Genomic DNA, 24,303 nt, shown 5'->3' on the forward strand with positions numbered 1-24,303 from the left:
TATATTTTAGCACTGGATATGACGGCACGCTATGGGTGGGAAGTACCACCGGGCTGCTGCGGTAGCCCGCGGTACTTCCTGTTTAGCGAGCGGTAAGCCCACATTGGGTTCACCGCTGCTTAGTAAAAAGGGCCCATATTTAGGTACAGTAGGTATTTTGTTTTTTTTTAGAGGACTCACAATTTATCCCCCACCCCCCAAAAAAAAGTTACAAAGGGATTTGGACTTGGGTCCTCTTTTTTACTGACCACTGCATTACCCACTAGGCTGTTCCTGGGACCTGCATGCTGCTTTGTTGACTATGGTCATATAATACATGATGTTTGTCATGGAGCCAAGTATCACTTTCCAGTTTCACTTTCAGAGGAGAGGGAGGAGGTCAGTGACCATTAGATAAGGAGGGGTCATGCCTCAAGCTAAAAGCATTCTTCTTCTTTTTGCCTTGGACAATTCTTTCCATTCGATTATCACTGAAAGACTTCCTAATTCCAGTCATGTCCAAGTCACACGCTCCCTTGCTATTTGGAGGGGTCTTATACTAAGCTGCAGAAATATTTTTCGGTAGAAATCAGCTGGCGGTAAATGCCAAGATGCCCATTACATTCCTATGGGTGTCTCAGTGTTTACTGCCAACTGATTCCTACTGTGAGCTAAAAATGTTACTGCGGCTTAGTAAATTACTCCCTGGATGAACTGTTGCATAAAACATCCTTTTTCCTCATTTTTAAAATTGTGGACAGTTTTAGCAGATGGATTTTTTTGTTGGCCATTTTGAGACGTCTGTCTGCTTTGAAAAAAAGCACCAGTGTGTATCTGTTTTAGAAGGGAATAGGTTTACCCTTTTATAAAGGAAACCCTTTACCCCAAAAGATGAACTATTATTGAAAGAGATTAAATGTACAAATAAAGGAAGAGTATAGAGTATTACAGTGTTTATTCAATGCTGTACAGCCTCAGGACAGAAAAACTGCCTAAAAGCACATTTGTTTTGCCCATTTCTTGATGCACTCCATGTGTGTCTCTGAGTGATTGTTTGAGGAGATTTCTGTGCCTGGGAGAATTTGCTCTTTTGGATAAGAGTGTGTTTGCATTGAGTAAAGAGGAGACTGAGCGGAGTGGAACGTGTAGACGTGAATTGCTTGTTTACTCTTTTCAAAAATACTAGGACTAGGGGGCATGCAATGAAGCTACAAAGTAGTAACTTTAAAACAAATCAGAGAAAATATTTCTTCACTCAATGTGTAATTAAACTCTGGAATTTGTTGGCAGAGAATGTGGTAAAAGCAGTTAGCTTAGCGGGGTTTAAAAAAAGGTTTGGATAGCTTCCTAAAACAAAAATGTCCAAACCATGATTAAATGGACTTGGGAAAATCCACTGTTCTGGGATAAGCAGCATAAAATGTATTGTATTGTTCTGGGATCTTGCCAGGTACTTGTGACCTGGATTGGCCACTGTTGGAAACAGGATACTGGGCTTGATGGACCTTCGGTCTGTCCCAGTATGGTAACACTTATGTACCTAAGTGCATAAGTACATATGCATAACTGCATGGTAAGTCAATTTTGTGCGTCTCAAAACCTCCCTTTTCTTTTAGATTGTAAGCTGCTCTGACTGGATTCCTGTAGACTGGGTAGCAAAATTTTAATAAATTTGGAAACTATTCTATAAAGGGTGCATGCCCTTAATAGAATATTGCTTAGGGCAGATTCCCAGGGACTGGGACTGGGAGAAGTGCATGTTCTTTGGGGTCCTGGAATATGAATCTTTTATGGACCACCGCACAACCAGAACAGCACCCCTTACACTAGTTTCACTATTTTCCTTGTTTGGCCTTTATAAACAAGAGATTTTGAATTGCCGCCAGTTTAGATATGGTCTATTGGCTTTGGGCACCCTCCCTCCCTCCCTCCTTATCACTTGCCCTCATGCCCAAGGGTTGCATTTTCATATATAGTATTTGCAAGATACATAGCCAGTAGACTTTAATTAAGTCAAAATCACACCTGTATTGCTCTATCTCTAACCTAATAATCAAAATGACTATTATTCAGCGTAGTAGTTGCAGTTTTATGATCATAAGACAAACCAGTTGGAGTGTCAGAGCTTGCCCCATTTGTCTCCAAAACAGTCAGGGAAGAACTTACTTGCAGTAAAAAGGGCCTTTTCTAGGATACAACTTGAAAACAATATACCTCCACTCCCACAAAGAATCAAAAAACCTAGGAATAGATAGATTACAGTGGGCTCTGGCAGGGTACAACCTATATCAAAGAGGCACTCACTCCCTCAAAGGATAACCTTGAAAAATGCCTTCTCAGCCCTGGGAAATGATGATACTCCAATAATAGAACCCAAAATGGCCTTAATGACTATTCAGCATTCTTTTTTTTTGTGTGATAAATAGTTCAGACTCTTATTTCATTTTTGATGTAATTACAATACCAGCAAAGGTGGAGGAGGAAGAAAGGTTTGCTTGTTAACATTTCCTTCACATGTGTTTCCAGCTCCTGCATCTGCAGTCCCTTCAGTGTCACCCAAGTGAAGTACCTGTAGTTGAAAACAAAGATAATATTTTGATTTGGACAATGACTCCCCTTTACGATAATGAAATATTCTCTCATTTGTATAACACTAGACATATGGGGATAATTCTATAGCTTAGCACTTCTTTGGGACCGAAAAGATTATGCCAAAGAAACTCTGGCCTGCCTCGGGAGTCCCTGTATGTTGTTGCTACAATAATTGCAGGTTTGATGACTCTGAGGTGATGCTTGTCCTGTTCTGACAGCGTACACTTGAGGAAAGAAGTTTTGCCTATTCACAGCTTTTGAGTTTGCTAGCTGCACATCCCCAGAAGACTTTTTTGTCTTCCTGCAATTATACAGGGACTCCTGAGGCAGGCCAGAGTGGCCGAAACATGACTTGTGTCGAGTCCAGATTGTTTCAATAAACATTTGCTGTGAACTTTTTTGAGTCCAGTAGAAGTTTCTTTGGCATCATCTTTTCTGTCTCCTTTGCTGTGACTTTGCTCTTTGGGTTTCCAAGTGTGGAGGCTAGTCTTCTTCTGTGTTTGTCGTGCACTTCCTTGGGACCTCCATGAGACAGTGTAGGGAGATCTAATTTTAAAACACTATCTGGGAGCCAAGATTCCATTATAGGATACTAGTGCAAACCTGTATCGGCAAGCCAGAATGGAGACACACCCACCTATGCCTTGTGAATGGCAGACATTATTGGGTGTGCCTAAATGCACCAATCTGTTCAACCCTTATAGAATTCTACAACTGGTGCTTCTAGTTGGAGACATTCCCAGTTCCCACCAATGCTCCGCCCACATGTACAACTTCCTTACAATTCCGTGCCCTTATAGAATAGTGCTTAAGGTAAAAGCGTGTGCAAGTGGCACTTTTTTCTGCTGTTATAGAATTCTCCCATGGTGTGCTGGCCAAACATTTCCATTTTGTTTAGTTTCTTGTGTTGATTATGGGATTTTTAATTTTGTTTTTTTTTTTAATTAGACTTAACTATATATTTCCAACACAGCAGAAAGAAGAAAAGGTATACAAGAAAATAATTCAAAACAAATTAAGGACCCTGATTACTAAGCAGAATTTTGCAGAATGTTGAAAAAAACACTAGCCTACATCAATTGAAAAGGGGTGGAAACAAAATAAAAGATAAAAATAAGGGGGTTGATATTCAAAAGTGTTTAACTGGGGCAGGAGAGACTCCTGCCCAGTTAAGCCCCTCTAAGTTAGCCAGCCACAAATATTCAGCAGCACTTAGCCAGGTGCAACTGATAATCACCGCTAACCGGCCATCCCCTAACTGGCTAGGTTAGGTGTGGGCCAGGGTGGAGTTTGGGCAGAGCAGCAATATTCATTCTGTTAACCAGCTAAGTAAACGCATAGAGTTAGGACAGCAAAACAGGTATCCTTGCTTTATGTGCTGAATTAACTGGGCACTGGTCTGAATATTGGCTGGTGCCCAGTTAAGTTCCAGATGAGCACACATACCTGAACATTCAATGCCAGGAGCCATGCACGTCCCCGACATTGACTACCTGAGCTTAAGTCAGCCCATGGCTGGGAGCGGTTTACAAGCCTCTTGTCACTGTGGGTTGAATATAACTCCCCAAGAAATTACATACTTGCCCTTGCACTTTCAATCCCCTCCCCCCTAAAACCCCACAAGAAACCAACAAACACAATATAAAAATGTGAAAAGGAAAAAGAAGAATAACAGGCAAAGCCATTTTGAAGAGAAATTTTGTCACTGGAAATATATTACGGTGAAATTAAACAGCACGAGTTCTAGAAGAAGCCACAAGACTGGTGAAACGGTGGCCCCATTGAACTTTAGGATAAGTGCTGCTACATCAATGCACTAAACAACTTTGATTTTTTGAATCACCATTAAAATATTTTAAAATGACATACAGTATTTTTTTTGGTTAATGCACAGTAAATGATGGCACAGAAAAAAAACAACAACATAACATCGACTGATATTTTAGGCAGGTGTAACCAAGGATTTTTATCTGGTTTCTGCAGTCTCTTTCTCCTTTAAAATAAAAATTACAGCTTGATCTAAGCTTGGTTGTAAATAGTGTCCATTATTGTTAGTAAGAATAACAGGCTCCAAGCTGAAAGGTGCTTTAAAATGGCAACATTTCTTTGATTCGATTTATTAACTTGATATACCGTTTGGTACTACAAGGTTTGAAAGAGGTTCACAATAAAACCAATATTCTGTACACCTTAGCAATTTTCAATAAATAAACTAATACAAATGTAAACAAAAGAAAATTACAACAATGCAAATCAAATAAAACTAAAGAATTCTAGACAACTTATGGTTCATTAAAGGTATGCTTAAAAATCCAACTTTTCAGAACTTTTCAAAAACCAAAAGAACTAAAACAACTACAAACAGCAGGTAAAGAATTTCATAAAGGAGGACTTATATAAAAGACCTTATTTTTGGTAGAGGTTAATTGAATTGTCTGCAAAGAAGAAAGCTGAAGTAGACAACACTGAGATAAATGCAAAGGACAACAACTTTCTTCCTTAGATCATTTTTTCTGTAAGATATCTTGGTAGTCCCAAACAAAAAACCTTAAAGACCATACATGATAATTTAAATGTGATTCTGGAAAATAAACAAAAGCAAGAGGAAAAGGAAAATGACACGGTTCACCAAAGTATCTGAAGTAATAAAGTCAAAAAAGGTAGCATTCAGAAATATGTAAAAAGAACACAGGAAAGAATATCACATAAAACTCAAAGAAATGAAAAGGGAATTCTGGCTGGCGAAAACACAAGCAAAAGAAAAAATGGCTGGAGACATAAAGAGAGGTGATAAGACTTTTTTTGAGGTATATTGGGGAAAAGAGGAAGGCTAGAAAGAGAATTGTAAGACTGAAATTTGATGAGAACTGATATGTGAAGAGTGATGAGGAAATGGCAAACATACTAAACAAAGACATACATGGGAGTGGAGTAGACATTGTACCATTCATGGAAGAAAGTGTTTATGAACAACTGGAAAAACTAAAAGTGGACAAAGCCATCAGGCTGGGTGGGGTAAATCCAAGGATATTGAAGGAGTTCAAAGATGTTCTGGTTGGCCCGCTTAAAGATTTGTGTAATATATTCCTGGAGACGAGAGGTTCCATGTGATTATAGAAGAGTGGATGTGGTCCATTTCCACAAAAATGGTGACAGAGAGGAAGTGGAAAACTACAGGCTAGTAAGCCTCACTTCAGTGGTAGGAAACATTATGGAGACGCTGCTGAAGGAAAAGATAGTAAAATGGCTTACAAGATCCTAAGAAAGATGGTTTTACCAAAGGAAAATTGTGTCAAATGAATCTGATTGATTTGTCTTGACTGGGTGACGAGAGAACTGGAATGAGGGCACACACTATAGATATGGTCTATTTGAATTTTAGCAAAGCCTTTGACACAGTTCCTCATAAAAGTCTCATGAACAAATTTGAGCGGGTTGGAGTAAGGACCCAAAGTGGGGAAATGGATTAGAAACTGGTTGACTGACAGACATCATAGGAGCCAACTTTTCAAAACGATTGGATGTGCTGGACCCAATGGAAATGACCCCTTCCTGGACACAGTCAAGGAGTATGTTCAATATTGGGTATGCTCATGCATCCACAGCACCCACAGAGCTGGCTTCTTTGCATCAGAGGGTGGTGGTGAATGGAATTGACACAGAGGAAACTGTGAGTATTGGAGTATCTCACAAGTAAGAGTGAGAGTCAAGGATCTGTACTTTGGCTGATCCTATTTAATGTATTTGTGAGCAACATTGCCAAAGGGTTAGAGGGAAAAGTTTCCTTTTTGCGGATGACACAAAGATTTGCATCAGATTGGACACCCCAGAGGAAATGGACACCATGGGAAATGATCTAAAAATTTTGAAAAATGGTCTAATGTTTGGTAGTTAAAATGTAATGCAAAGATGTGCAGAGAGATGCACATTGGGTGTAGAAACCTGGAAAAGCTGTATTTGCTAGGAGGTGAGAGACTGATGGGCACAGACTGAGAGATGGACCTTGGAGTAATAGTATTGGAGGATCTTAATACAATAAAACAATGTGCTAAGGTGGTGGCTGTAGCCAGATTAGTGCTAGGCTGCATAGAGAAAGGAGGAATTAATGCCCATGTACAAGTCATTGGTGAGGCCCCATTTGGAGTATTGTGTTCAATTGTAGAGGCTGTATCCAGTGGTGTGCTGGTATATTTTTAACAACAGGCTCTCTCCCTGGTCCACCTCTGCACCCCCCCCACCTCTATGCCCCCCCCCCCCCCCGCCACCTCTGCGCTCCGCCAAAAAAAAACAAAACATTTGCAGAGCTGGCTATACCCGGGGAGGGAGCGTGCTTTCAAACAATCCTTACATCCAAATTTACCTTCTTTTAATGTAAAAAAAAATCCTTTATCCTCCATCTTTTAGACACTGCCTACCTGCTGGATAGTGATGGCACAAGGAAAGCAAGTGAAGACTAACTCAAAATAACCTGGCTGTTCCTTAGATGGGCACTAGCATTACGATATTGAAGATGCGACCATACGATGACTCTGCGGTTATGCTCCACTAATAAGTTAAAAGATTAACTGGATTTCTTGAAAGGATTAATAAACTTAGGATGCAGGACTAGGGACACACATACACGTATTTAGCCAATATCATAATTCTTCATGTACACACAAAACAACCTTTTAGGGTGGATAGTGTTCATAATGAGCTCCTTTTATTATCGACCAGATAGAGACAAGAGTTTTCAGTTTTGACACGAATAATTTATCACAAGAACTAAATATAAGAAAACCAATGGGCTGCATTAGGGGCTTATGGCCCATTTATGTTTAAACAAAAGAAATCTGCAAGAAACAAAAATTTTTATTTTGACTAATAAAACCACTTGACTCTGAAACATGTTCAAAACAGAATAATCCATTTGTGTATCTAAAAGGTAAACTTGTACAAAACAGATTAAGATCTGATTCCATGTGCCCCAATGAAAGGAGAGTTTAATTCTACTCCCATTTAATTTCAATATATTCCATCATCATCTTTATAACACAAGGCTTCCCAAGGTAGATTACAACAACAGTTAAGGTGAACCCATCAGGAAACAGGATATCCTCACTGAAATTTGGCCATCTGTATTGTATACAGACAGTGTATTTATTATTTTATTTTTTTTTAGTGTAGAAAAATGAGCACAAAATACAAAGTTTAAGATTGCTATTTCTACCAGCTATAATCATTTTTAAAGATGTTTAGTGATATTCAATTGTTATTTCATGATATTTATATTATATGGAAAGCTTTCAAATAAATAAAAAATCTGTCCAATAAGTAAAAAAAAAAAAAAACGAAACAAAAACTTTTGTCCTCCACCTTTTAAGGCACTGCCTATCCAATTGAAACAGCTTTAGACTTGTTACAGATGGACCAAGAATTAAAAAAAAAAAACGAGAATGTGGATGCAGCAGATCCTAGGTTTGATTGCTTTGTTTGGTTCACTAGAGGACAGCAGTGGGGGGGAGTGAAAACAAAGATTAAACAAATTGGTTTCCTTTCTTACCCTGGAGTAGATCGGCTGCCTCCTTGGTCCCGACAGTGTCCTTTGCCTGCCTGCATTTAAGTAACGATCCGGTCCAACTGCGGCGGGGGATGGGGGGGGGGGGGGGGGGGGGGGGGGGGAGAGGTGAGGGAGGGAGGCAGGGAGAGGGAGCAGATACGGAGGGAAGAAACAAAGTTCAGTGCATGGGGCAGTGGGAAGGGCAGCAGCAGGGGAGAGAGAATCAGGAACTCGGACACGAACCTCTTTCCTGCAGTGCAGCACGAGGAGGCAGGGTTGCCACACACCACGCATGCACCAATATCAGGTGACAGCTGGTGTGTTTGGGCATGCGTGCCTCCAGCCTCCTGCTGCAATTTGTGGAAAAAAAAAACCCCCATTCAAGTCGCAGCTGAGAGCAGAACAACCGGTTCTCTAAATTGTTCAAAAATTAACAACCGGCTCTGCAGAACCGGTGAGAGCCGGCTCCAGCACACCACTGGCTGTATCTCACTGAGGACATCTTTGGTTGTCCTCCAGGCTCCTAACTGGGACATGGCTACTACACCCACTTATGAGGTCACCCAAATATGCAGCAATTTCAACAACAGTCCAATGCTGGAGACGACTTCTTTTAGAATTATCTGTAAAGTCCATTTAAATAAAGTAAGGAGATTGCAAGCATGCATTCACACTGCTTCTAGGCTCCAATCCTTCTCTCCTTTGTGGATGTGGAACTAGTTGCAGACATACCAGCTTATTTTCGAAAGAGAAGGGCGGCCATCTTCCGACACAAATCGGGAGATGGCCGCCCATCTCTCAAGGCTGGCAAAATTGGCATAATCGAAAGCCGATTTTCGCCGCCCTCAACTGCTTTCCGTCGCGGAGCCAGCCAAACTTCAAGTGAGCGTGTCGGCAGTGTACAGAAGGCGGGACATGGGCATGCTTTGCTTACAAGATGGCCGGCTTCAGCTGATAATGGAAAAAAGAAAGCCGGCCCTGACGAGAATTTGGTCCGCTTTATTTGGTCCCTTTTTTTTTAGGTCCAAGTCACAAAAAAGTGCCCAAACTGGCCAGATGACCACTGGAGGGAATCGGAGATGACCTCCCCTGACTCCCCCAGTGGTCACTAACCCCCTCCCACCCTCAAAAAAACTTTAAAAACTTTTTTGCCAGCCTCTTATGCCACCCTCAAATGTCATACTTCGGTCCATCGCAGCAGTATGCAGGTCCCTCGAGCAGTTTTAGTGGGTGCAGTGGACTTCTGGCAGGCAGACCCAGGCCCACCCTCCCCTACCTGTTACACTTGTGGTGGAAAATGGGAGCCCTTCAAAACCCACCCAAAACCCACTGTACCCACATGTAGGTGCCCCCCTTCACCCCTTAGGGCTATGGTAGTGGTGGATAGTTGTGGGGAGTGGTTTGGGGGGAGGTTGGGGGGCTCAGCACCCAAGGTAAGGGAGCTATGTACCTGGGAGCAATTATTGAAGTCCACTGCAGTGCCCCCTAGGGTGCCCGGTTGGTGTCCTGGCATGTCAGGGGGACCAGTGCACTACGAATCTTGGCCCCTCCCATGACCAAAGGACATGGATTTGGTTGTATTTGAGATGGCCGGTTTCGGTTTGCATTATGGCTGAAAATCGAGGCTGGCCATCTTTAAGTGCGGCGATCTCAACATTTCGACCTAAATGTTGAGATTGGCCGGCCCCAACCGTTTTATCAAAACAAAAGATGGCTGCCCATCTCATTTCGAAAATACGGTCGGCCCCGCCTCTTTGTGGCGCCGTCCTCGGAAATGGGCGCCCTTAGAGATGGCCGGCGCCTTTCGATTATGCCCCTCATAGTCTCCTCCAATTGGGATTCTCCCAGATTAAATTACTCCTTCATTAGTTTAACTAGCAGTAATCTGGAACAGGGACCCAGAATGTTCCTCCTGTTGCTGCAAGGAGGGCACATTGTGGTGTCCTGCTACAACTGAAATCAGTTAACATTTTGCTTTTGTTCAGACAGGCCTGGCCCAAACAATGAAGCCATTGGAATGAGTGGTGTGAGAAACTTTGGTGAAGAGAGTCCAGAAATGTAGAACCCAGGAAGTGATCTTCCCTCTAGTTCTTCAAAGGTACAGAAATGATTAAAGACATTTTACCCACACTGTACTCCTGGTCCTGTAAAAAAGAGGAACCAAAGCATTTCACTTTCTTTATGAAGGTAACTATGTAGGGTTTAATGTTATTGTATTTAGTTCAGGTTTACCTTTTCCATCTCGGCTGCAGTATTTTCCTTGGCTCCCATTAACACCATGGCTAATGCAGATTCAATACTCAGAGGGGAGAAGAAGATATTTTCATCCTTTTTAGTTTTATTCAGCTGCTTGTAAAGGTCAAAAGTGAATGAAGCGTTTGCTGCAGTGAGGGAGTCCATTATGAAATCAATCCGTAAACCCCTCTAAATGAAAAAATAAACTAGTAAGAGAGGGCAAGAAAGTAGTACATGTGGAAGAAGCTGTTTTCATAATGTACTTTACAGGTCTTGCAAAAGCATCTTACTTATCCTAAATACTCCACAAGCACCATGAAACTAAAACAACAAATAGTATTATTATATGTAAAAACCTCAAAAACATTATATATGCATAGCTCTCAAACTGATTGTTCTTCAGCTCAGGGTGTAAATAAAGAGGTCACTATAGAAGGTAACATTCGAGGGGCATTTTCGATATGATGTCCAAATGTTTAAAAGCTATCTATCGCAAAGCATCCCAAAAACTTGGGGGCCTTTTTACTAAGCCACGGTAAAAAGTGGTCTGCATTAGTGCGTGCGCATCTTTTGGCCATGTGCTGGGCCATTTTTTACCACGTTTAAGAAAAGGGCCATTTTTTAACGGTCTGTAGAACGGACATGTGATAAAATTGAAACCAGAGCCTATCCATTTTCAGCCTGAGACATTGCCCCCCATTTACCTAGTGGTAAGGTCTCACATGCTACCATTTACCACCGGATAGGTGCCCTGTGGTAAAATATTTTCTACCGCGTGTTTTTGGCGCACACCAAATTCAGAATTACCACCAGGGGCACGTGGTTGCAGGGCGGTAATGCTGATTTGGTGCATGCTAGACACGCATAGGCCCTTTGCAGTCGAAAAAGCATTGAAAAAATGTCCAATAAATGATATAATGCAAACGACATAAACATTCTGTCATCTCTGCTAATGAGAAATACACTACAGAAAATGTCCAATGGTGGTAGTGGTCCCTGTGTTAAAAAAAAGTCCTCTGGAACAGGAAGACATTATCTCAATAGACAAATCATCCATATACAGTGCTGCACGTGGAAGGGCATCCCTGAGTCTGGGTAACATATCTCTTAGGAGAGAGCTCAATTTCTCACCCGAGGAGTCTGAGCTCCTGATTCTCTTGTGCCCTCATTACAGTGTGCCCACATCCCCCATATCCACTAGAATGTGATGCAGCCATCTCCAAACCTAGGAGATGACATGGAAAGGAAGGAGAGTGGGGAAGGGATGTTGGACAGTACCCTTCTGTGAGCAATATGAAAGTGCCCAGCATGTCACACACATTAACTTAGCACATTGCAACAGATATGGCAGGGAAAAGAAATAGAAACCATAGGGAGTGACAGTGGGGATCAAACCCATATCCGCTGCTTGAAGAGCCCACAGCTCTAACCCCTACACCACACACATACAAGGCAAAGGAATGTGTAAGGGGGGCAGTACATTGACTACAGAGGGCTGTGCGAGCACAAGGTGCCACCCAAAAGGCTGGCCTTTCATGCCCCAGAGCCCACACAGATTGTACGTGCCATCGTGAGGTGCTAAGTTATGTATACTGCCCTGTGAAACATCCCTCAAGACCAAACAAATTACTGCAAAAAACATAGCAATATTTTTTTCTGATAAAACTAATATCTACCAAACATCTTCTATAGCTCTTCAGGCTTTGAGCCTGCTCAGACTGGTTCTGTAGGTAATCTGGCATTAGATAGGTGTTTATCTACCTTTACATTACCCAATGAAACCACTATACAGGAGACCTTGTGCTGACTTCCAAATTTCTGCCATTATTTGATTCTATACTACTACCATTCTACTTCAGATGCTTGTAGCTAGTCTTCAAAGTGGCAAACTTACACTATCATGAAAATTTGCAATTCTGTGACTTGAAGATGTTTTATTGGGACCTTCTATTGTCACTAATTTTCACCCAGTGGCAAACTTGCCTATAGTATTACATCATTAAAGACCAATGTTGTGCACCCAAAGCAATCCAGTTTCTGTAAAGCTCACAGAACAAAAATAGCATTACTAAGCTTGACTACATTTCTTCAAAATCGTCTAGACAAGGTTAAAATGGTGATTCTACTGTCATTGGATATTTCTGTCACATTTGATTTGCTTGATCATGCATGATTATTATCTAGACTCTGCTACTGGCATTGTTGGTACTGCATAATTATGGTTTCATCCCTATCTCGATGATAGACAGTATGCAGTTCGCTGGAATGGCTCCTACTCGGAGTCATATTCCATGTCTTGTGTGGTTCCTTAGGGATTTCTTTTAGCCTCAATTCTATTCAATATTTGTAGGCTCCACTTTTAGAGCTTATTCAGTAGAATTAACACTGTTTGCGTGTGCTGATGATTTTAAGATTCTATCTATTGTCAATCTCCAAAACAAATATGAAGTTGAATCTCTGAACTCAATACTGGATAAGGTTGCTACTTGGCTGGCTACACATAAAATGAAGCTTAACCCTGAAAAGTCTAATAGTATGATTTTCAATAGACAGGATACTATGGGTAAATGCAAGCTCTCCCATCACTATTAGAACATGAAAATATGAGGCATTATTCTTGATGAGGACTTTTTGTTTAAATCTTATATCTCCCATATTTCCAAAAAGTTCTTCCTTAAGTACATGATTCGATCAGCTAAATCATTATTAAATATGAAAGTTTTAAGGACTGTGATTCTTGCCACTGTTATAAGTAACTTAGGGCCCCTTTTACCAAGCTGCGGCAAAAGTGGGCCTCTGCTGGCGTCGACACGTGTTTTTGGCATGTGCCGAGGCCCCCTTTTACCTCAGCGGGTAAAAAGTAGGACTTTCTTTTTTTAAAGAAATGGCTGTGCAGCAAGTGAAGCACTCGTCGTGCGAACCCGGCAGTAACAGAAGTGCACGGCACTGCACAACTACCGCCGGATGCACACCAGCCCTGCAAAAATAAATATATTTTGGTAGTGCCGGATATGATGGTGCACTGGGGGTGGGAACTACCGCCGGGGTTCTGCGGTAGCCTGGCAGTGGTTCCTCTTCAGCGAACAGTAAATCAACGTTGGACTTACTGCCACTTTGTAAAAGGGGCCCTTACATTTCTGTAATGCACTGTTGAAAAGGATTCATCAGATAGCTCTTAATTGTATTCAGTTGTTGCAAAACACGGCTATTAGACTGCTTAAAGGTGCCATAAAAGGGATTAAATTATGCATTACAGATGGAGGAACAATGGCTGCCTGTCTCTCCAACAATTAATTTTAAGATTTTAACATTCATACATAAAATTTACTAGTCAGGAATGGCAGTCTCATTAGCTGGGTACATAACACCATACTCCTCATGTCAGGATCTACGCTCAGCCCAACAAAATCTGTTAGTGGTACCTTTATATGGACATTTTCGGTTTGGAAACGATCTGACGTTCATTTTTTTAGCTTTTGAGTCCGCTGCGCTGGAACCACCTCCCAACATAATTTTAGGACAGAAATGTCATATATCAATTTAGAAAAAAATTGAAGGCCTACCTTTTTGAGGACACCTTTGTTATTTGTTAATGATTTTGGGCAGACAGATTAAGGCCGTCTTTCACTAAGGCGTGCTCACGTTTTTGGTGTTCACTAAAATTGGGCGCACACTAAACATTAGAGATGCCTATAGGAATGCACTGGCATCTCTAACGTTTAGCACGTGCCCAATTTTAGCGTGCCGCCAAGAATGTGAGCGCGCATTAGTAAAAGATGGCCTAAGTGAAGTGGCCAATGGAATTCTGAGGAACACAATATCCTATTACATAAATGAAGAGTGACCGACGTGCCTTGCATGCGCAGAACAGCGTAACTGTTCTGTGCATGCGTTACAACACAGGTCACTCCCGACATCGACGCCGAAAGCTCTAGCCTCTGACCGATGTGCCCGGTTTGCTCAGAGCCCGGGGTGAACTTGCAGGTCTCTAGATGGAGTGTATGACACATTGCAGGGGGGGCAGAAGGCCAGTTACCAACCGCCCCAGCGGCCAAGATCGCCTCCCCACCCCCGCTGAGGTCGCTACCACTCCCCACCTGAGGTCGCCGCCGGCCCCCCTCCACCCGGGCCAAGCCCTCTCCATTTAACTTACAGCGCTTCACCTCCGAAAATGCAGCGGCAGCGCCTCCCTTCAGCCTTCCTTCCCTCCCTGTGTCCTGGCCCTCACCAAAGTTACGTCACACGAGGGCGGAACACAGGGAGGGAAGGAACCATGAACGGGGGCGATCTGCCGCTGCCGGTGCCTGCTGCGCTTTCGGAGTGTGAGGCGCTGTGATTCAATGGAGAGGGCCGGCGGCGACCTCGGGGGGAGTCGCCCTGGTACTGGGAGGAAGAGGGAGAGACATCATTTATTATCAGAGGAGTGAAGGCTGTAAGTATCGCAAGGAGGGACACAGACGATGTGTATAAACAGAGGAGGGAAGGATAGATGAGAGACAGTCTGTAAACCACACAGGGAAAAAGAGACACTGTTATAAACAGTGGTGTACCAAGGGGGGGGCGGTGGGGGCGGTCCGCCCCGGGTGCACGCCGCTGGGGGGGGGGGGGTGCTGCGCGCGCCTGTCCTCGTTCGTTCCATGCTTCCTCTGCCCCGGAACAGGTTTACTTCCTGTTCCGGGGCAGAGGGAGCATGGAATGAGCAACGGACAGGCGCGTGTGGCACCCCCCCGCAGTGGCGTGCACCGGGGTGTTCTTCGCTGGGGGGGGGGGGGGGGTTGTCCTTTCGTGCTTCCTTCCTTCTCGCCCCCCGTCTCCGTGCAGCAGCAGGCAGACGGTGAGCAGAACCTCTCCCTGCGAGGAGGCTGGTGGTAGCTTCCGGGCTGTGGGGATTGGCCGGTTTCAGCCTTTCCTGCCCTCCACCTGCTTTTCATTGAGCACAGCTGCAGCGATGGGAGCAGGGAATACAGAGGTGCTGGGGGCGGCTCGCGACGGGGCTTGCTCGGGCGGGTTGCAGAGACTGCTCAGCACGCAAAAGGGGGGGCAGATCGCGCTTCATCGAGGGGGGGGCGCTGCACCCGGGGGGGGGGCTCATCGGCGATCCGCCCCAGGTGTCAGCCCCCCTAGGAACGCCACTGTGTATAAATAGAGGAGCAGCAGTAGCAACAAGGAGAGACATCATTTATTATCAGAGGAGGTGAGGTTGTAAGCATTGACAGGGAGGGACACAGATGATGTGTATAAACAGAGGAGGGAAGGATAGATGAGATTAACCACACAGGGAAGAAGAGACACTCTGTATAAATAGAGAAGCAGCAGTAGTAGTGAGAGGGAGAGACACCATTAATTATTAGTGAGGAGGAGAGGCGATACACTGTAAGCACTGACAGGGAGGGGGACAACCTATGTGTATAAATAGAGGACAGATGGCAAGATGAGAGACAGTCTGCACAGACTCTGCATCGTTGCGAAGTTACCCATTCCAGGAGGAAGACCTCTTTGGCCGGTCCTGTATTTTTGTCATTCTCATTCTGATACATGATGGGACCTGCAGCACTGATTTCAATGGATAAAATCATGGACTGTAAATACTATACTGCTTTGGGGTGTAAGTTTTAAAACCAGGACTGGCCAAAAAGTCTCCCTCCTGGAATGACTAACTTGGCAGTTTTGTGTCTGTGACTGTGCATAGGGATGTCTCTCTCTCTCTCCTTCTCTCTCTCTCTCTGAACTCACTCTCACAGACACTCTCTCTCTCTCTCTGAAGTCACTCTCACACTCTCTCTCTCTCTTTCACACACACACACACACTTTGTCTCTATCTCTCTCTGAACTCACTCACACACTCTCTCTCTTTCACACAGACACAAACACACTCTCTCTCTCACACACACACACAAACACATAGAGGGGGACAGCGACGCCGGGAATGGATCCCAGGCACATCACTCACACACACCATACATACAGTGAACTCATTGAAGTCCAACAATACCGCACCATACCCATATAGGTTACAGGAAGATGTATGGGGGAGGGGGGCAGGCTACTCAAAAATGAGCCCTGCTTTTCTGCCTCAAACAACTGGCAATAAGGAGCAAATGACCCTCCACTGTCACAGGGACTCCTAGCAGCTCTCTCTCTCTCACACACACACACACACACATATACACACTTTCACTCTCTCTCTGTACCCCCAACTGTTTCCCCGCACCCTTTCAAGAACTACACATTATGTTCATCAAATTTTACATTATATGTCAGAAATAGAAAAACCTTGCCTGTTTTAATGGGCTTAACGACTTGTTTTTCATATTTTATATCTTGGTGCTCATTTTCAGAGCGGATGGATGTCTTAAAATGCCTTTTAAAAAGTTCATCTGCTAAAATCATCCAAATCCTGATTTTGGAAAGTCAGAAATTGGATGTTTCACACTGCAGTTCATCCAAATAGCAAGGGAGGCATGTTGTGGGTGGGGCAAGGGAGGGCCTAAAAGTAGGATGTCCAATAGGGATTTTCAAATGGGAATAAGTATGTCTAAAAAAAAGGATGTTTTTATCTGGACCTGTTTCAGTCATGTCCAGGTTCGAAAAGGTGCTCTGATTGAGTAGCTGACCACTTGAGGGATTAAGGCATGACCCCTCCTTAATACGCCATTGGATGAGGTCCCCATCCCTCTTCCCTGAAAATGACACTGGAAAGGAAAACCAGGCTGTATGTCAGCTGTAGGTATTATGGCCATTCTGACCAAAGTTAACGAGCAAGCAGGGCAGAGGCGTATCCTAGTGGTTAGTACAGTGGAATGTATATCAAGGGACCCAGATTCAAGCCCAAAATTCAATTTTTTTTTTAATAATTCTGTCTTACAGAAACAGAAAATACCTATTGTACCCTAAATATATAAGACACCAGCAAGGATGAAGGCTATTAAAGTGATGTATATTCAGGAACAGTAGGTATCTTTTTCAGGTTCTAGAGGGATCACATTAAAAAAACAAAGTTATAGGGGGGTGAATTTGTGTCCCCTTGGCTTATAGCCCACTGTACTTACCACTAGGCTACTCCTCATTCTACAAAAATAACTCTATGGCCATATTCTTGAAAATGGTGCCAGGCAGACATTCATGTCCCTGCTTTTCTGTCTTTCTAAAGTTTGATGTTTCGCTTTGGAAAATGGCTATTCATTTTGGACATTTTCAGAACAAAACTGTGTATCTCACAGCCATGATCGAACAGGAAATCTAGATGTTTTTCCTGTTTGATTATGGCTGCCAGATGGATTATTTTTTGGATGTTATGAGCAGGACATTTTTTGTGGGACTTGGACATTTTTTTTTGAAAATGCCACTTCCCATATTTTTCCTTACCTTTTATTTTACCCCATTGTATATTTTATTTCTTGTTTATTTTGCTTTATAATATTGCATTGTAAACCACTATGATGGGTTCCCAATATGGCAGTATATCAAGTGAAATTAAACTAAACATTTGCCCCAGCTGTATGGCTGGTACAAGTGTCACGTTTAAATCATACACACGTATGGACCTGTTACACGAGTATTCTATAAAAGTAAAGAGTTTGCCTTCTTTCCTTATAGAACAGGCTCCTAAGAAGTGCTGTCTAGGTCTCCTCCTGTTATAGAATTGCTCTCTTATTGTAATCTAAGGGAAGACTGAAAGCATGAATCAAACTCCACAGAATGTGGGGAACAATCTATCCCTACGACCTAACATGTACAAACCAAAGAGTAGGGTAGGTAGGCTCTGCCAAAAGACATAAGGGAGACATTAAGACACTGCATTTAATGTTCCATTAGAGTAGTACCAAAAGACTCTACACAGCAGCTGTATTTTGGCACGTGATAGTTTCCTGCCTCAGAAGTCTGAAAGTACAGACAATACTGAATGAATATGGTTTATCCGATCCTTCTGATGATGAAATGGATGTTTTTGGCAAATAAAACAAAACAGAAGAAACAGCTTCAATACAGTAAGAATAATGCATCAGAAGGTTTAGAAGTGTAGACAAGGCTTCTAAAATGACCTCCTTGGTATAGCAGATGTATTTTCAGAGAAACTACTACTACTACTACTACTATTTAGCATTTCTATAGCGCTATAAGGCATACGCAGCGCTGCACAAACATAGAAGAAAGACAGTCCCTGCTCAAAGAGCTTACAATCTAATAGACAAAAAATAAATAAAGTAAGCAAATCAAATCAATTAATGTGAACGGGAAGGAAGAGAGGAGGGTAGGTGGAGGCGAGTGGTTACAAGTGGTTACGAGTCAAAAGCAATGTTAAAGAGGTGGGCTTTCAGTCTAGATTTAAAGGTGGCCAAGGATGGGGCAAGACGTAGGGGCTCAGGAAGTTTATTCCAGGCGTAGGGTGCAGCGAGACAGAAGGCGCGAAGTCTGGAGTTGGCAGTAGTGGAGAAGGGAACAGATAAGAAGGATTTATCCATGGAGCGGAGTGCACGGGAAGGGGTGTAGGGAAGGTGTGACCACAGCATGTTTAAAGGCAGCAGGGACAGTCGCAGTGGAAAGTGAGAGGTTGAGAATGTGACAGATAAAAGGAATAAGAGTAGGAGAGATGGCATTAAGAAGGTGGGTGGAATGGGATCAGAGGAACAGGTGGTACATTTTGAGGAAGAAAGGAGAAGTGTAGTTTCCTCAATAGTAACTTCAGGAAAGGAGGAAAGGGAATGAGGGGAAGGAGAGAGAGGGGAACGGACTAGTGGAGGGAGAGCTGGTGAGGTAGAGAAAGCAAGGTTTATCTTTTGAACCTTGTTGTGAAAGAATTCAGCAAGGGTCTGAGGAGATAATGAAGGGGAAGTTGGGGGAGGGGGCACCTTGAGGAGAGAGTTCAATGTGGTGAAGAGAAGTCGAGGATTAGAGCCAAGAGAGTTGGTCAGTTGGATATAATAATCCTGTTTGGCACGTAAACATTCTGCAATTTTAGAGTGTTGCATGAAAATGATCCTTTTTGGAAATATTTGTCTATATTTTTCTCTTTGCTCAACATCCTCCTCCTGCTGAGCTGGAACCTGCCTAAGACTACAGTTCCATGAGCTTCCATCATGCCTACTCAGGGTTCCCCCTAACTTTTATTCCATCTCCTTTCATTTATCTTTCTGTACATTTTATGAACCCTCTCCCATTTCTTCTAATAAATATCTCATATTACATCAGTAAGTATTATGGACAGCATTTGTAGTTTATGAACAATGCTTACAGTACCTTTTCTTCACACAGGAAAGTTGCAAATTGTCTCTTCAATCTTTCTCTATCTGCTCTGTACTCTCCACTGAAATATAAAGGTTATCTTGGTCCACCCCTATTGGAACTTTTCCCATGTTTCTTCCTGAATTGTCTAATTATTAGCTAGCCAGTGTTAAAGATACCTGTAAGTTCTGGAATTCCACACCCACTCTAAGATGAAAAGATTTGTGACACATTATAATTAATGATGAAGAAATCTAATTGTCATGATGAATATGTGAAAGATGCTGAATAGAAGCCAATGGGAGGCATCCACTTAGTAGTTAAAATATCTGGGCAAGAATTCTATTTTGGGGGGAAAGTCAGTCAAGCAGAGAGAGGTAGTCTTACAGGCAATAGAAATAGTTTATGGAGTGGAGGAGTGGCCTAGTGGTTAGGGTGGTGGACTTTGGTCCTGGGGAACTGAGGAACTGAGTTCGATTCCCGGCCCAGGCAGCTCCTTGTGACTCTGGGCAAGTCACTTAACCCTCCATTGCCTGCCACATTGAGCCTGCCATGAGTGGGAATAAGTGTGGGGTACAAATGTAACAAAAATAAAAAAATAAATAAACCCTGTATTTGTTAGGCCAGAGGGCAGTAGCTTAGCTTGGAATGTTGTCTACTATGGACATAGGGTAAAATAAACTCCTCTTAGATTAAAGACTGAGAGACCAGGGTCTGTGCTGTGTAGAGATAGAGAAGCCAAGTGCTGTAATGAGCAATAAAGAAGCTGATAAAAGCAGTGACATATTAAAGCCCACAGGCTATAATCTTTACGCTACAGTGTCAGAGAAACTGAAATAGGGACTTTTAATTCCTGTTTGAAATTGCACTTGAGTTTAAGTTATGCAAGGGGGCTGTATCTTAGTTGTGCACTTATTGATTACAGTCCTCTGATGAAGAATCTATTAAAGTTTGTAAATAACGCAACGGCATCCTGCCTCATTTATGGAAAAGGAAAGATATTGGTGAGTTCATGACCATTACTACTACTACTACTATTTAGCATTTCTATAGCGCTACAAGGCGTACGCAACGCTGCACAAACATAGAAGAAAGACAGTCCCTGCTCAAAGAGCTTACAATCTAATAGACAAAAAATAAATAAAGTAAGCAAATCAAATCAATTAATGTGAACGGGAAGGAAGAGAGGAGGGTAGGTGGAGGCGAGTGGTTACAAGTGGTTGAGTCAAAAGCAATGTTAAAGCAGATCAGGGTGGCTACAGAGTAAAAAAAATTACAAATATTTAGTGGGAGAGCTGATCCGGAGGGACTGGCTTGTGACACTGATCTAACCAACATCCATTAAAGGAAGATGAGTTGGGCCCAGTGTATGTTGCCCCTGATAAATCATTTTTCTCAAACATGCCTGACTGGTTTATGCAAGGAAGGATCACACTTACAAGATCTAGCTTACTATTCAGCTGAAAGATAAAGGCATATACCACAGTCATTTGTCCTTATTCAATAGCCTCCACCTACAAGTGCAGAATAAAAAACGTGAAAATCAGTGAGTTTAGTTCAAAATAGTAATCATCAGCAGCTGAGTGCCCCCATCCGAAATGCAATATCGAACCACCTGTAGCTGCTCTTATTTGAAAAAAATGACTCATCTATTCAAGTTTTGAGTGATTTAATTTGTATCAAATCTTCATGGTGCACGATAAAATAAAGCATTATTAAAGCAGAAAAAAATGCCATAAATTCAATAAGACAGGGAGAAAGCATAAAACAGTCCCGTGATCATGTACTCTGCAGGTCAAGCCATGCCACTACCTGACCCCCACTATCTTGCGCCACCATATACTTAAAAGGTTTTTTCAAAAAATTATTATGCCGATATTCAACTGGTGGTAGTCAGCGGTTTCTTAAACGCTGACTGTCACTGGCTATTTAGCCCCAGATGTTCAGTTCCAGGCGATGTGTGGGCACTATCTAGGGTTAAATTGTCCCCCAATGCCCACCACAGCTTATGCAGGTCGCAGCCAATATTCAATACTTAGCCATGGAGATTCTGTCAATGAATATTGTTCTGTCTTTAAAAGAGGAGTGACATGTTTCCCTTTGGCTCAACCCTAAAATAATTTTGACAGTATTATTTGAACCAATTACAACCTCTTTATTTTGTTCAGAGAAAGGCCCATTAAAAGTGCATTACAATAGTCAAGGTGACCCAAAATCAAAGAGTGAAGCAAAATACAAAGGGCCTTATCATCAAATCAGGATTTAAATGAACCAATCAGCCTCAGTCTAAAGAAGCAGCATTTTATGACAGATGAGATATTTTGTTGAAAATTTAGTCTATCATCAAGAATAACAATAAGAATCTTCAGCAATGACACAAACTGGACTTGAAAACTATTGATAAGCAGGAACAGGGGAGTTGTTCAACTGACTGTCTGGAGAATACTGTTTCCCTATTTTTTTCAGGATTCAATTTAAACTTGTGGTTGTATAACCAGGAAGAGATAGGAACCAATTGTCATTTACTTCGTGGATGGTATTCATCAAAGCAGGATCCACAGTGCAAAAAAGTTGGATATCATCTGGGTATATAAATGCAATAAGTCCCACAGCTTGAGCTAATATAATTAAGGCTCCTTTTAGAAAGTTGTGGTACTGATTCCTGCTCAGCAAATGCAACGAAGCCCATAGGAATTGAATGGACTTCATCACATTTACCGCACTGGAGATCAGTAAAAGGAGCCCTTAGAGGGGAAAGAAAAATATTAAAAAGTGTAGAGGCCAGGATTGAGCCCTAGATACCCTACAATCATTTGAAAATGGTGTAGATATCTGATCAGCCCAAGCCACTCTATATTTTCAATTAGAAAGATAGGACTCAAACCATGCAAGAACTGTGCCGGCAATTCCAATATTATGTAGACAAGCAATAAGTAACTGAGAGTCCACCAAATCAAAAGCAGAGATAAGATATATCAATAGTAGCAGCAGAGTTTTATCCTGATTAAATTCAGAAGCTGATCTGCCACTATAGACTTGAGTTTAGACCCAAAAGGCAAACTGGGCGCAGGATGACAGACACTTATAACAAACTTTTCTTATTATCCTTAATCCTTGGACAGACATAGGCAAGTTTCCACCACTGTGCAACAACTCCATTTGTCAAAGATGAGGAGAACAGATCATAAAGGTAGGGCAATAGAAGTGAATGAAACTGCTTTACCGTTACAGAGGGCACGGATTCATGCACTACAGTAGTAGGTCTGGCTAACTCAAGAAACTTACAAGCAGTCTCCAAGGAAGGAATATGAAAGATTTGAATTGACCACTATTAGAAACAGAGCCGATAATAGATGAAGCTTCAGGGCATCCTGAACCTAGTTCCACCTGCCCTTCAACATGGACAACAGCCATCATAGAGGCAGGTGTGGCAGGTAAAGGCACAGAATCAAGAGGGCCAGATATGGTATCAGTGCTAGTAAGTGCAATCAGAACTTCTTTAAAAAAAAAAAGAATCGGCATTTAGGGAGAGGATCCAAGATGGCCGTCTGAGGTGGACGTGTGTGGGAGCTCCTCCTGAATTCCAAGAGCTCCGCTGGAACATTGGGCCTTTCCAGTCCCCATTATGGGGAAAAGAAAGGTGAAGCCCCCTATGCTCACCTCCTCAAGTCGGGTGGAGTCTTCTACCATGCGACAGGGAACACTGGATGCAGTGGTTGTTCGCACGCCGGGATTCCCCACTGGTGCCTCGATCGCTCCGTTACCAACGTCGGAGCCAAGCTTTGAGGAGGTTTCTTTGAGTCCCCCTCCTAACATAGCACCTCCGAGGCCCGTTGGTGGGATGGTGACGTCGGTGAAACAGCACCATGGGAGCTCCAAAGAGGGTTTAGTTCCTGGTGCTGTAGCAGGAGGCCCCGTCGCAACCTCTTCTCCAGCGGAAACAGCAGGACAGTCAGGGCAGATTTTTCCTGCTCTGTCTGCTAATTTGTGAGCACAGGAAACGCCAGCGGGAGGCCTCGGGGAACAAATTAGACCTGCTGTGGTCACCCTGGAGATGGTATGGGATGTCATTCAACGCATGAACGCTACTTTGATGAATATTTCTACAACTACGCAAGTACAACTTACAGAGCTTAAATCTAATCAAGATAATTTCAAGGCCAGGTTTGAAGCTCAGGCCACGAAAATGGAAACTCTGGAAAATGAGGTACAAACTTTGAAAACTTTTTCTTCTTTGGTTTCCAAGGAAAAGTCTATTCAGTTCAGGAAAATAGAACATTTAGAGAATCAGTTACGAAGGAACAATCTGAGGATATTAAATTTTCCTAAATCTCCTTTAGTTGCACCCTTGGAGATGTTTAGAAAATATATGAAAGAGATTTTTACATATTCCAGCGAATAATTTGCCTCCAATTACAAAGATTCAATATATATCTGGTATCCGTTCTGCTGGGGGGGAAAACCCCACAATTGAACTTAACAGAATTTCTTCAGGACTCACTTGAATTAACAACCGAGAGAACTACCATGTTGGTGACCTTCGCATTTGAACTTGACCGTAACAATGTATTCAAGTTGTACTTTCGCAATATTAATGAAGAATTCTTAAGAGCTAAAATTCAGATTTTTCCAAATTTATCCAGAGATACTCAGAAAAGGAGGAAGGCGTTCCTAGCTTTGAAACCTCGATTACTTAGTATTGGTGGCTCCTTCCTACTTAAGTATCCCTGTAGATG

The 24,303-nt window shown here is 42.6% G+C and overlaps 1 protein-coding gene across 1 annotated transcript; it reads right to left on the reverse strand.

Moving 5' to 3' along the window:
* Positions 1-2,443: 2,443 nt before the first annotated feature.
* On the reverse strand, positions 2,444-19,662 carry LOC115458842 (serpin B4-like; the record flags this gene model as incomplete). Its single annotated transcript, XM_030188669.1, has 3 exons — positions 19,583-19,662; positions 10,343-10,534; positions 2,444-2,548 (listed from the first exon to the last, which is right to left on the reverse strand). Coding segments are annotated over exons 2-3 (273 nt in total), but the record flags the coding sequence as incomplete, so codon positions are not given.
* Positions 19,663-24,303: the final 4,641 nt, after the last annotated feature.

This window comes from Microcaecilia unicolor, unplaced genomic scaffold (genome assembly GCF_901765095.1).
Source record: "Microcaecilia unicolor unplaced genomic scaffold, aMicUni1.1, whole genome shotgun sequence".
Classification (NCBI taxonomy): domain Eukaryota; kingdom Metazoa; phylum Chordata; class Amphibia; order Gymnophiona; family Siphonopidae; genus Microcaecilia; species Microcaecilia unicolor.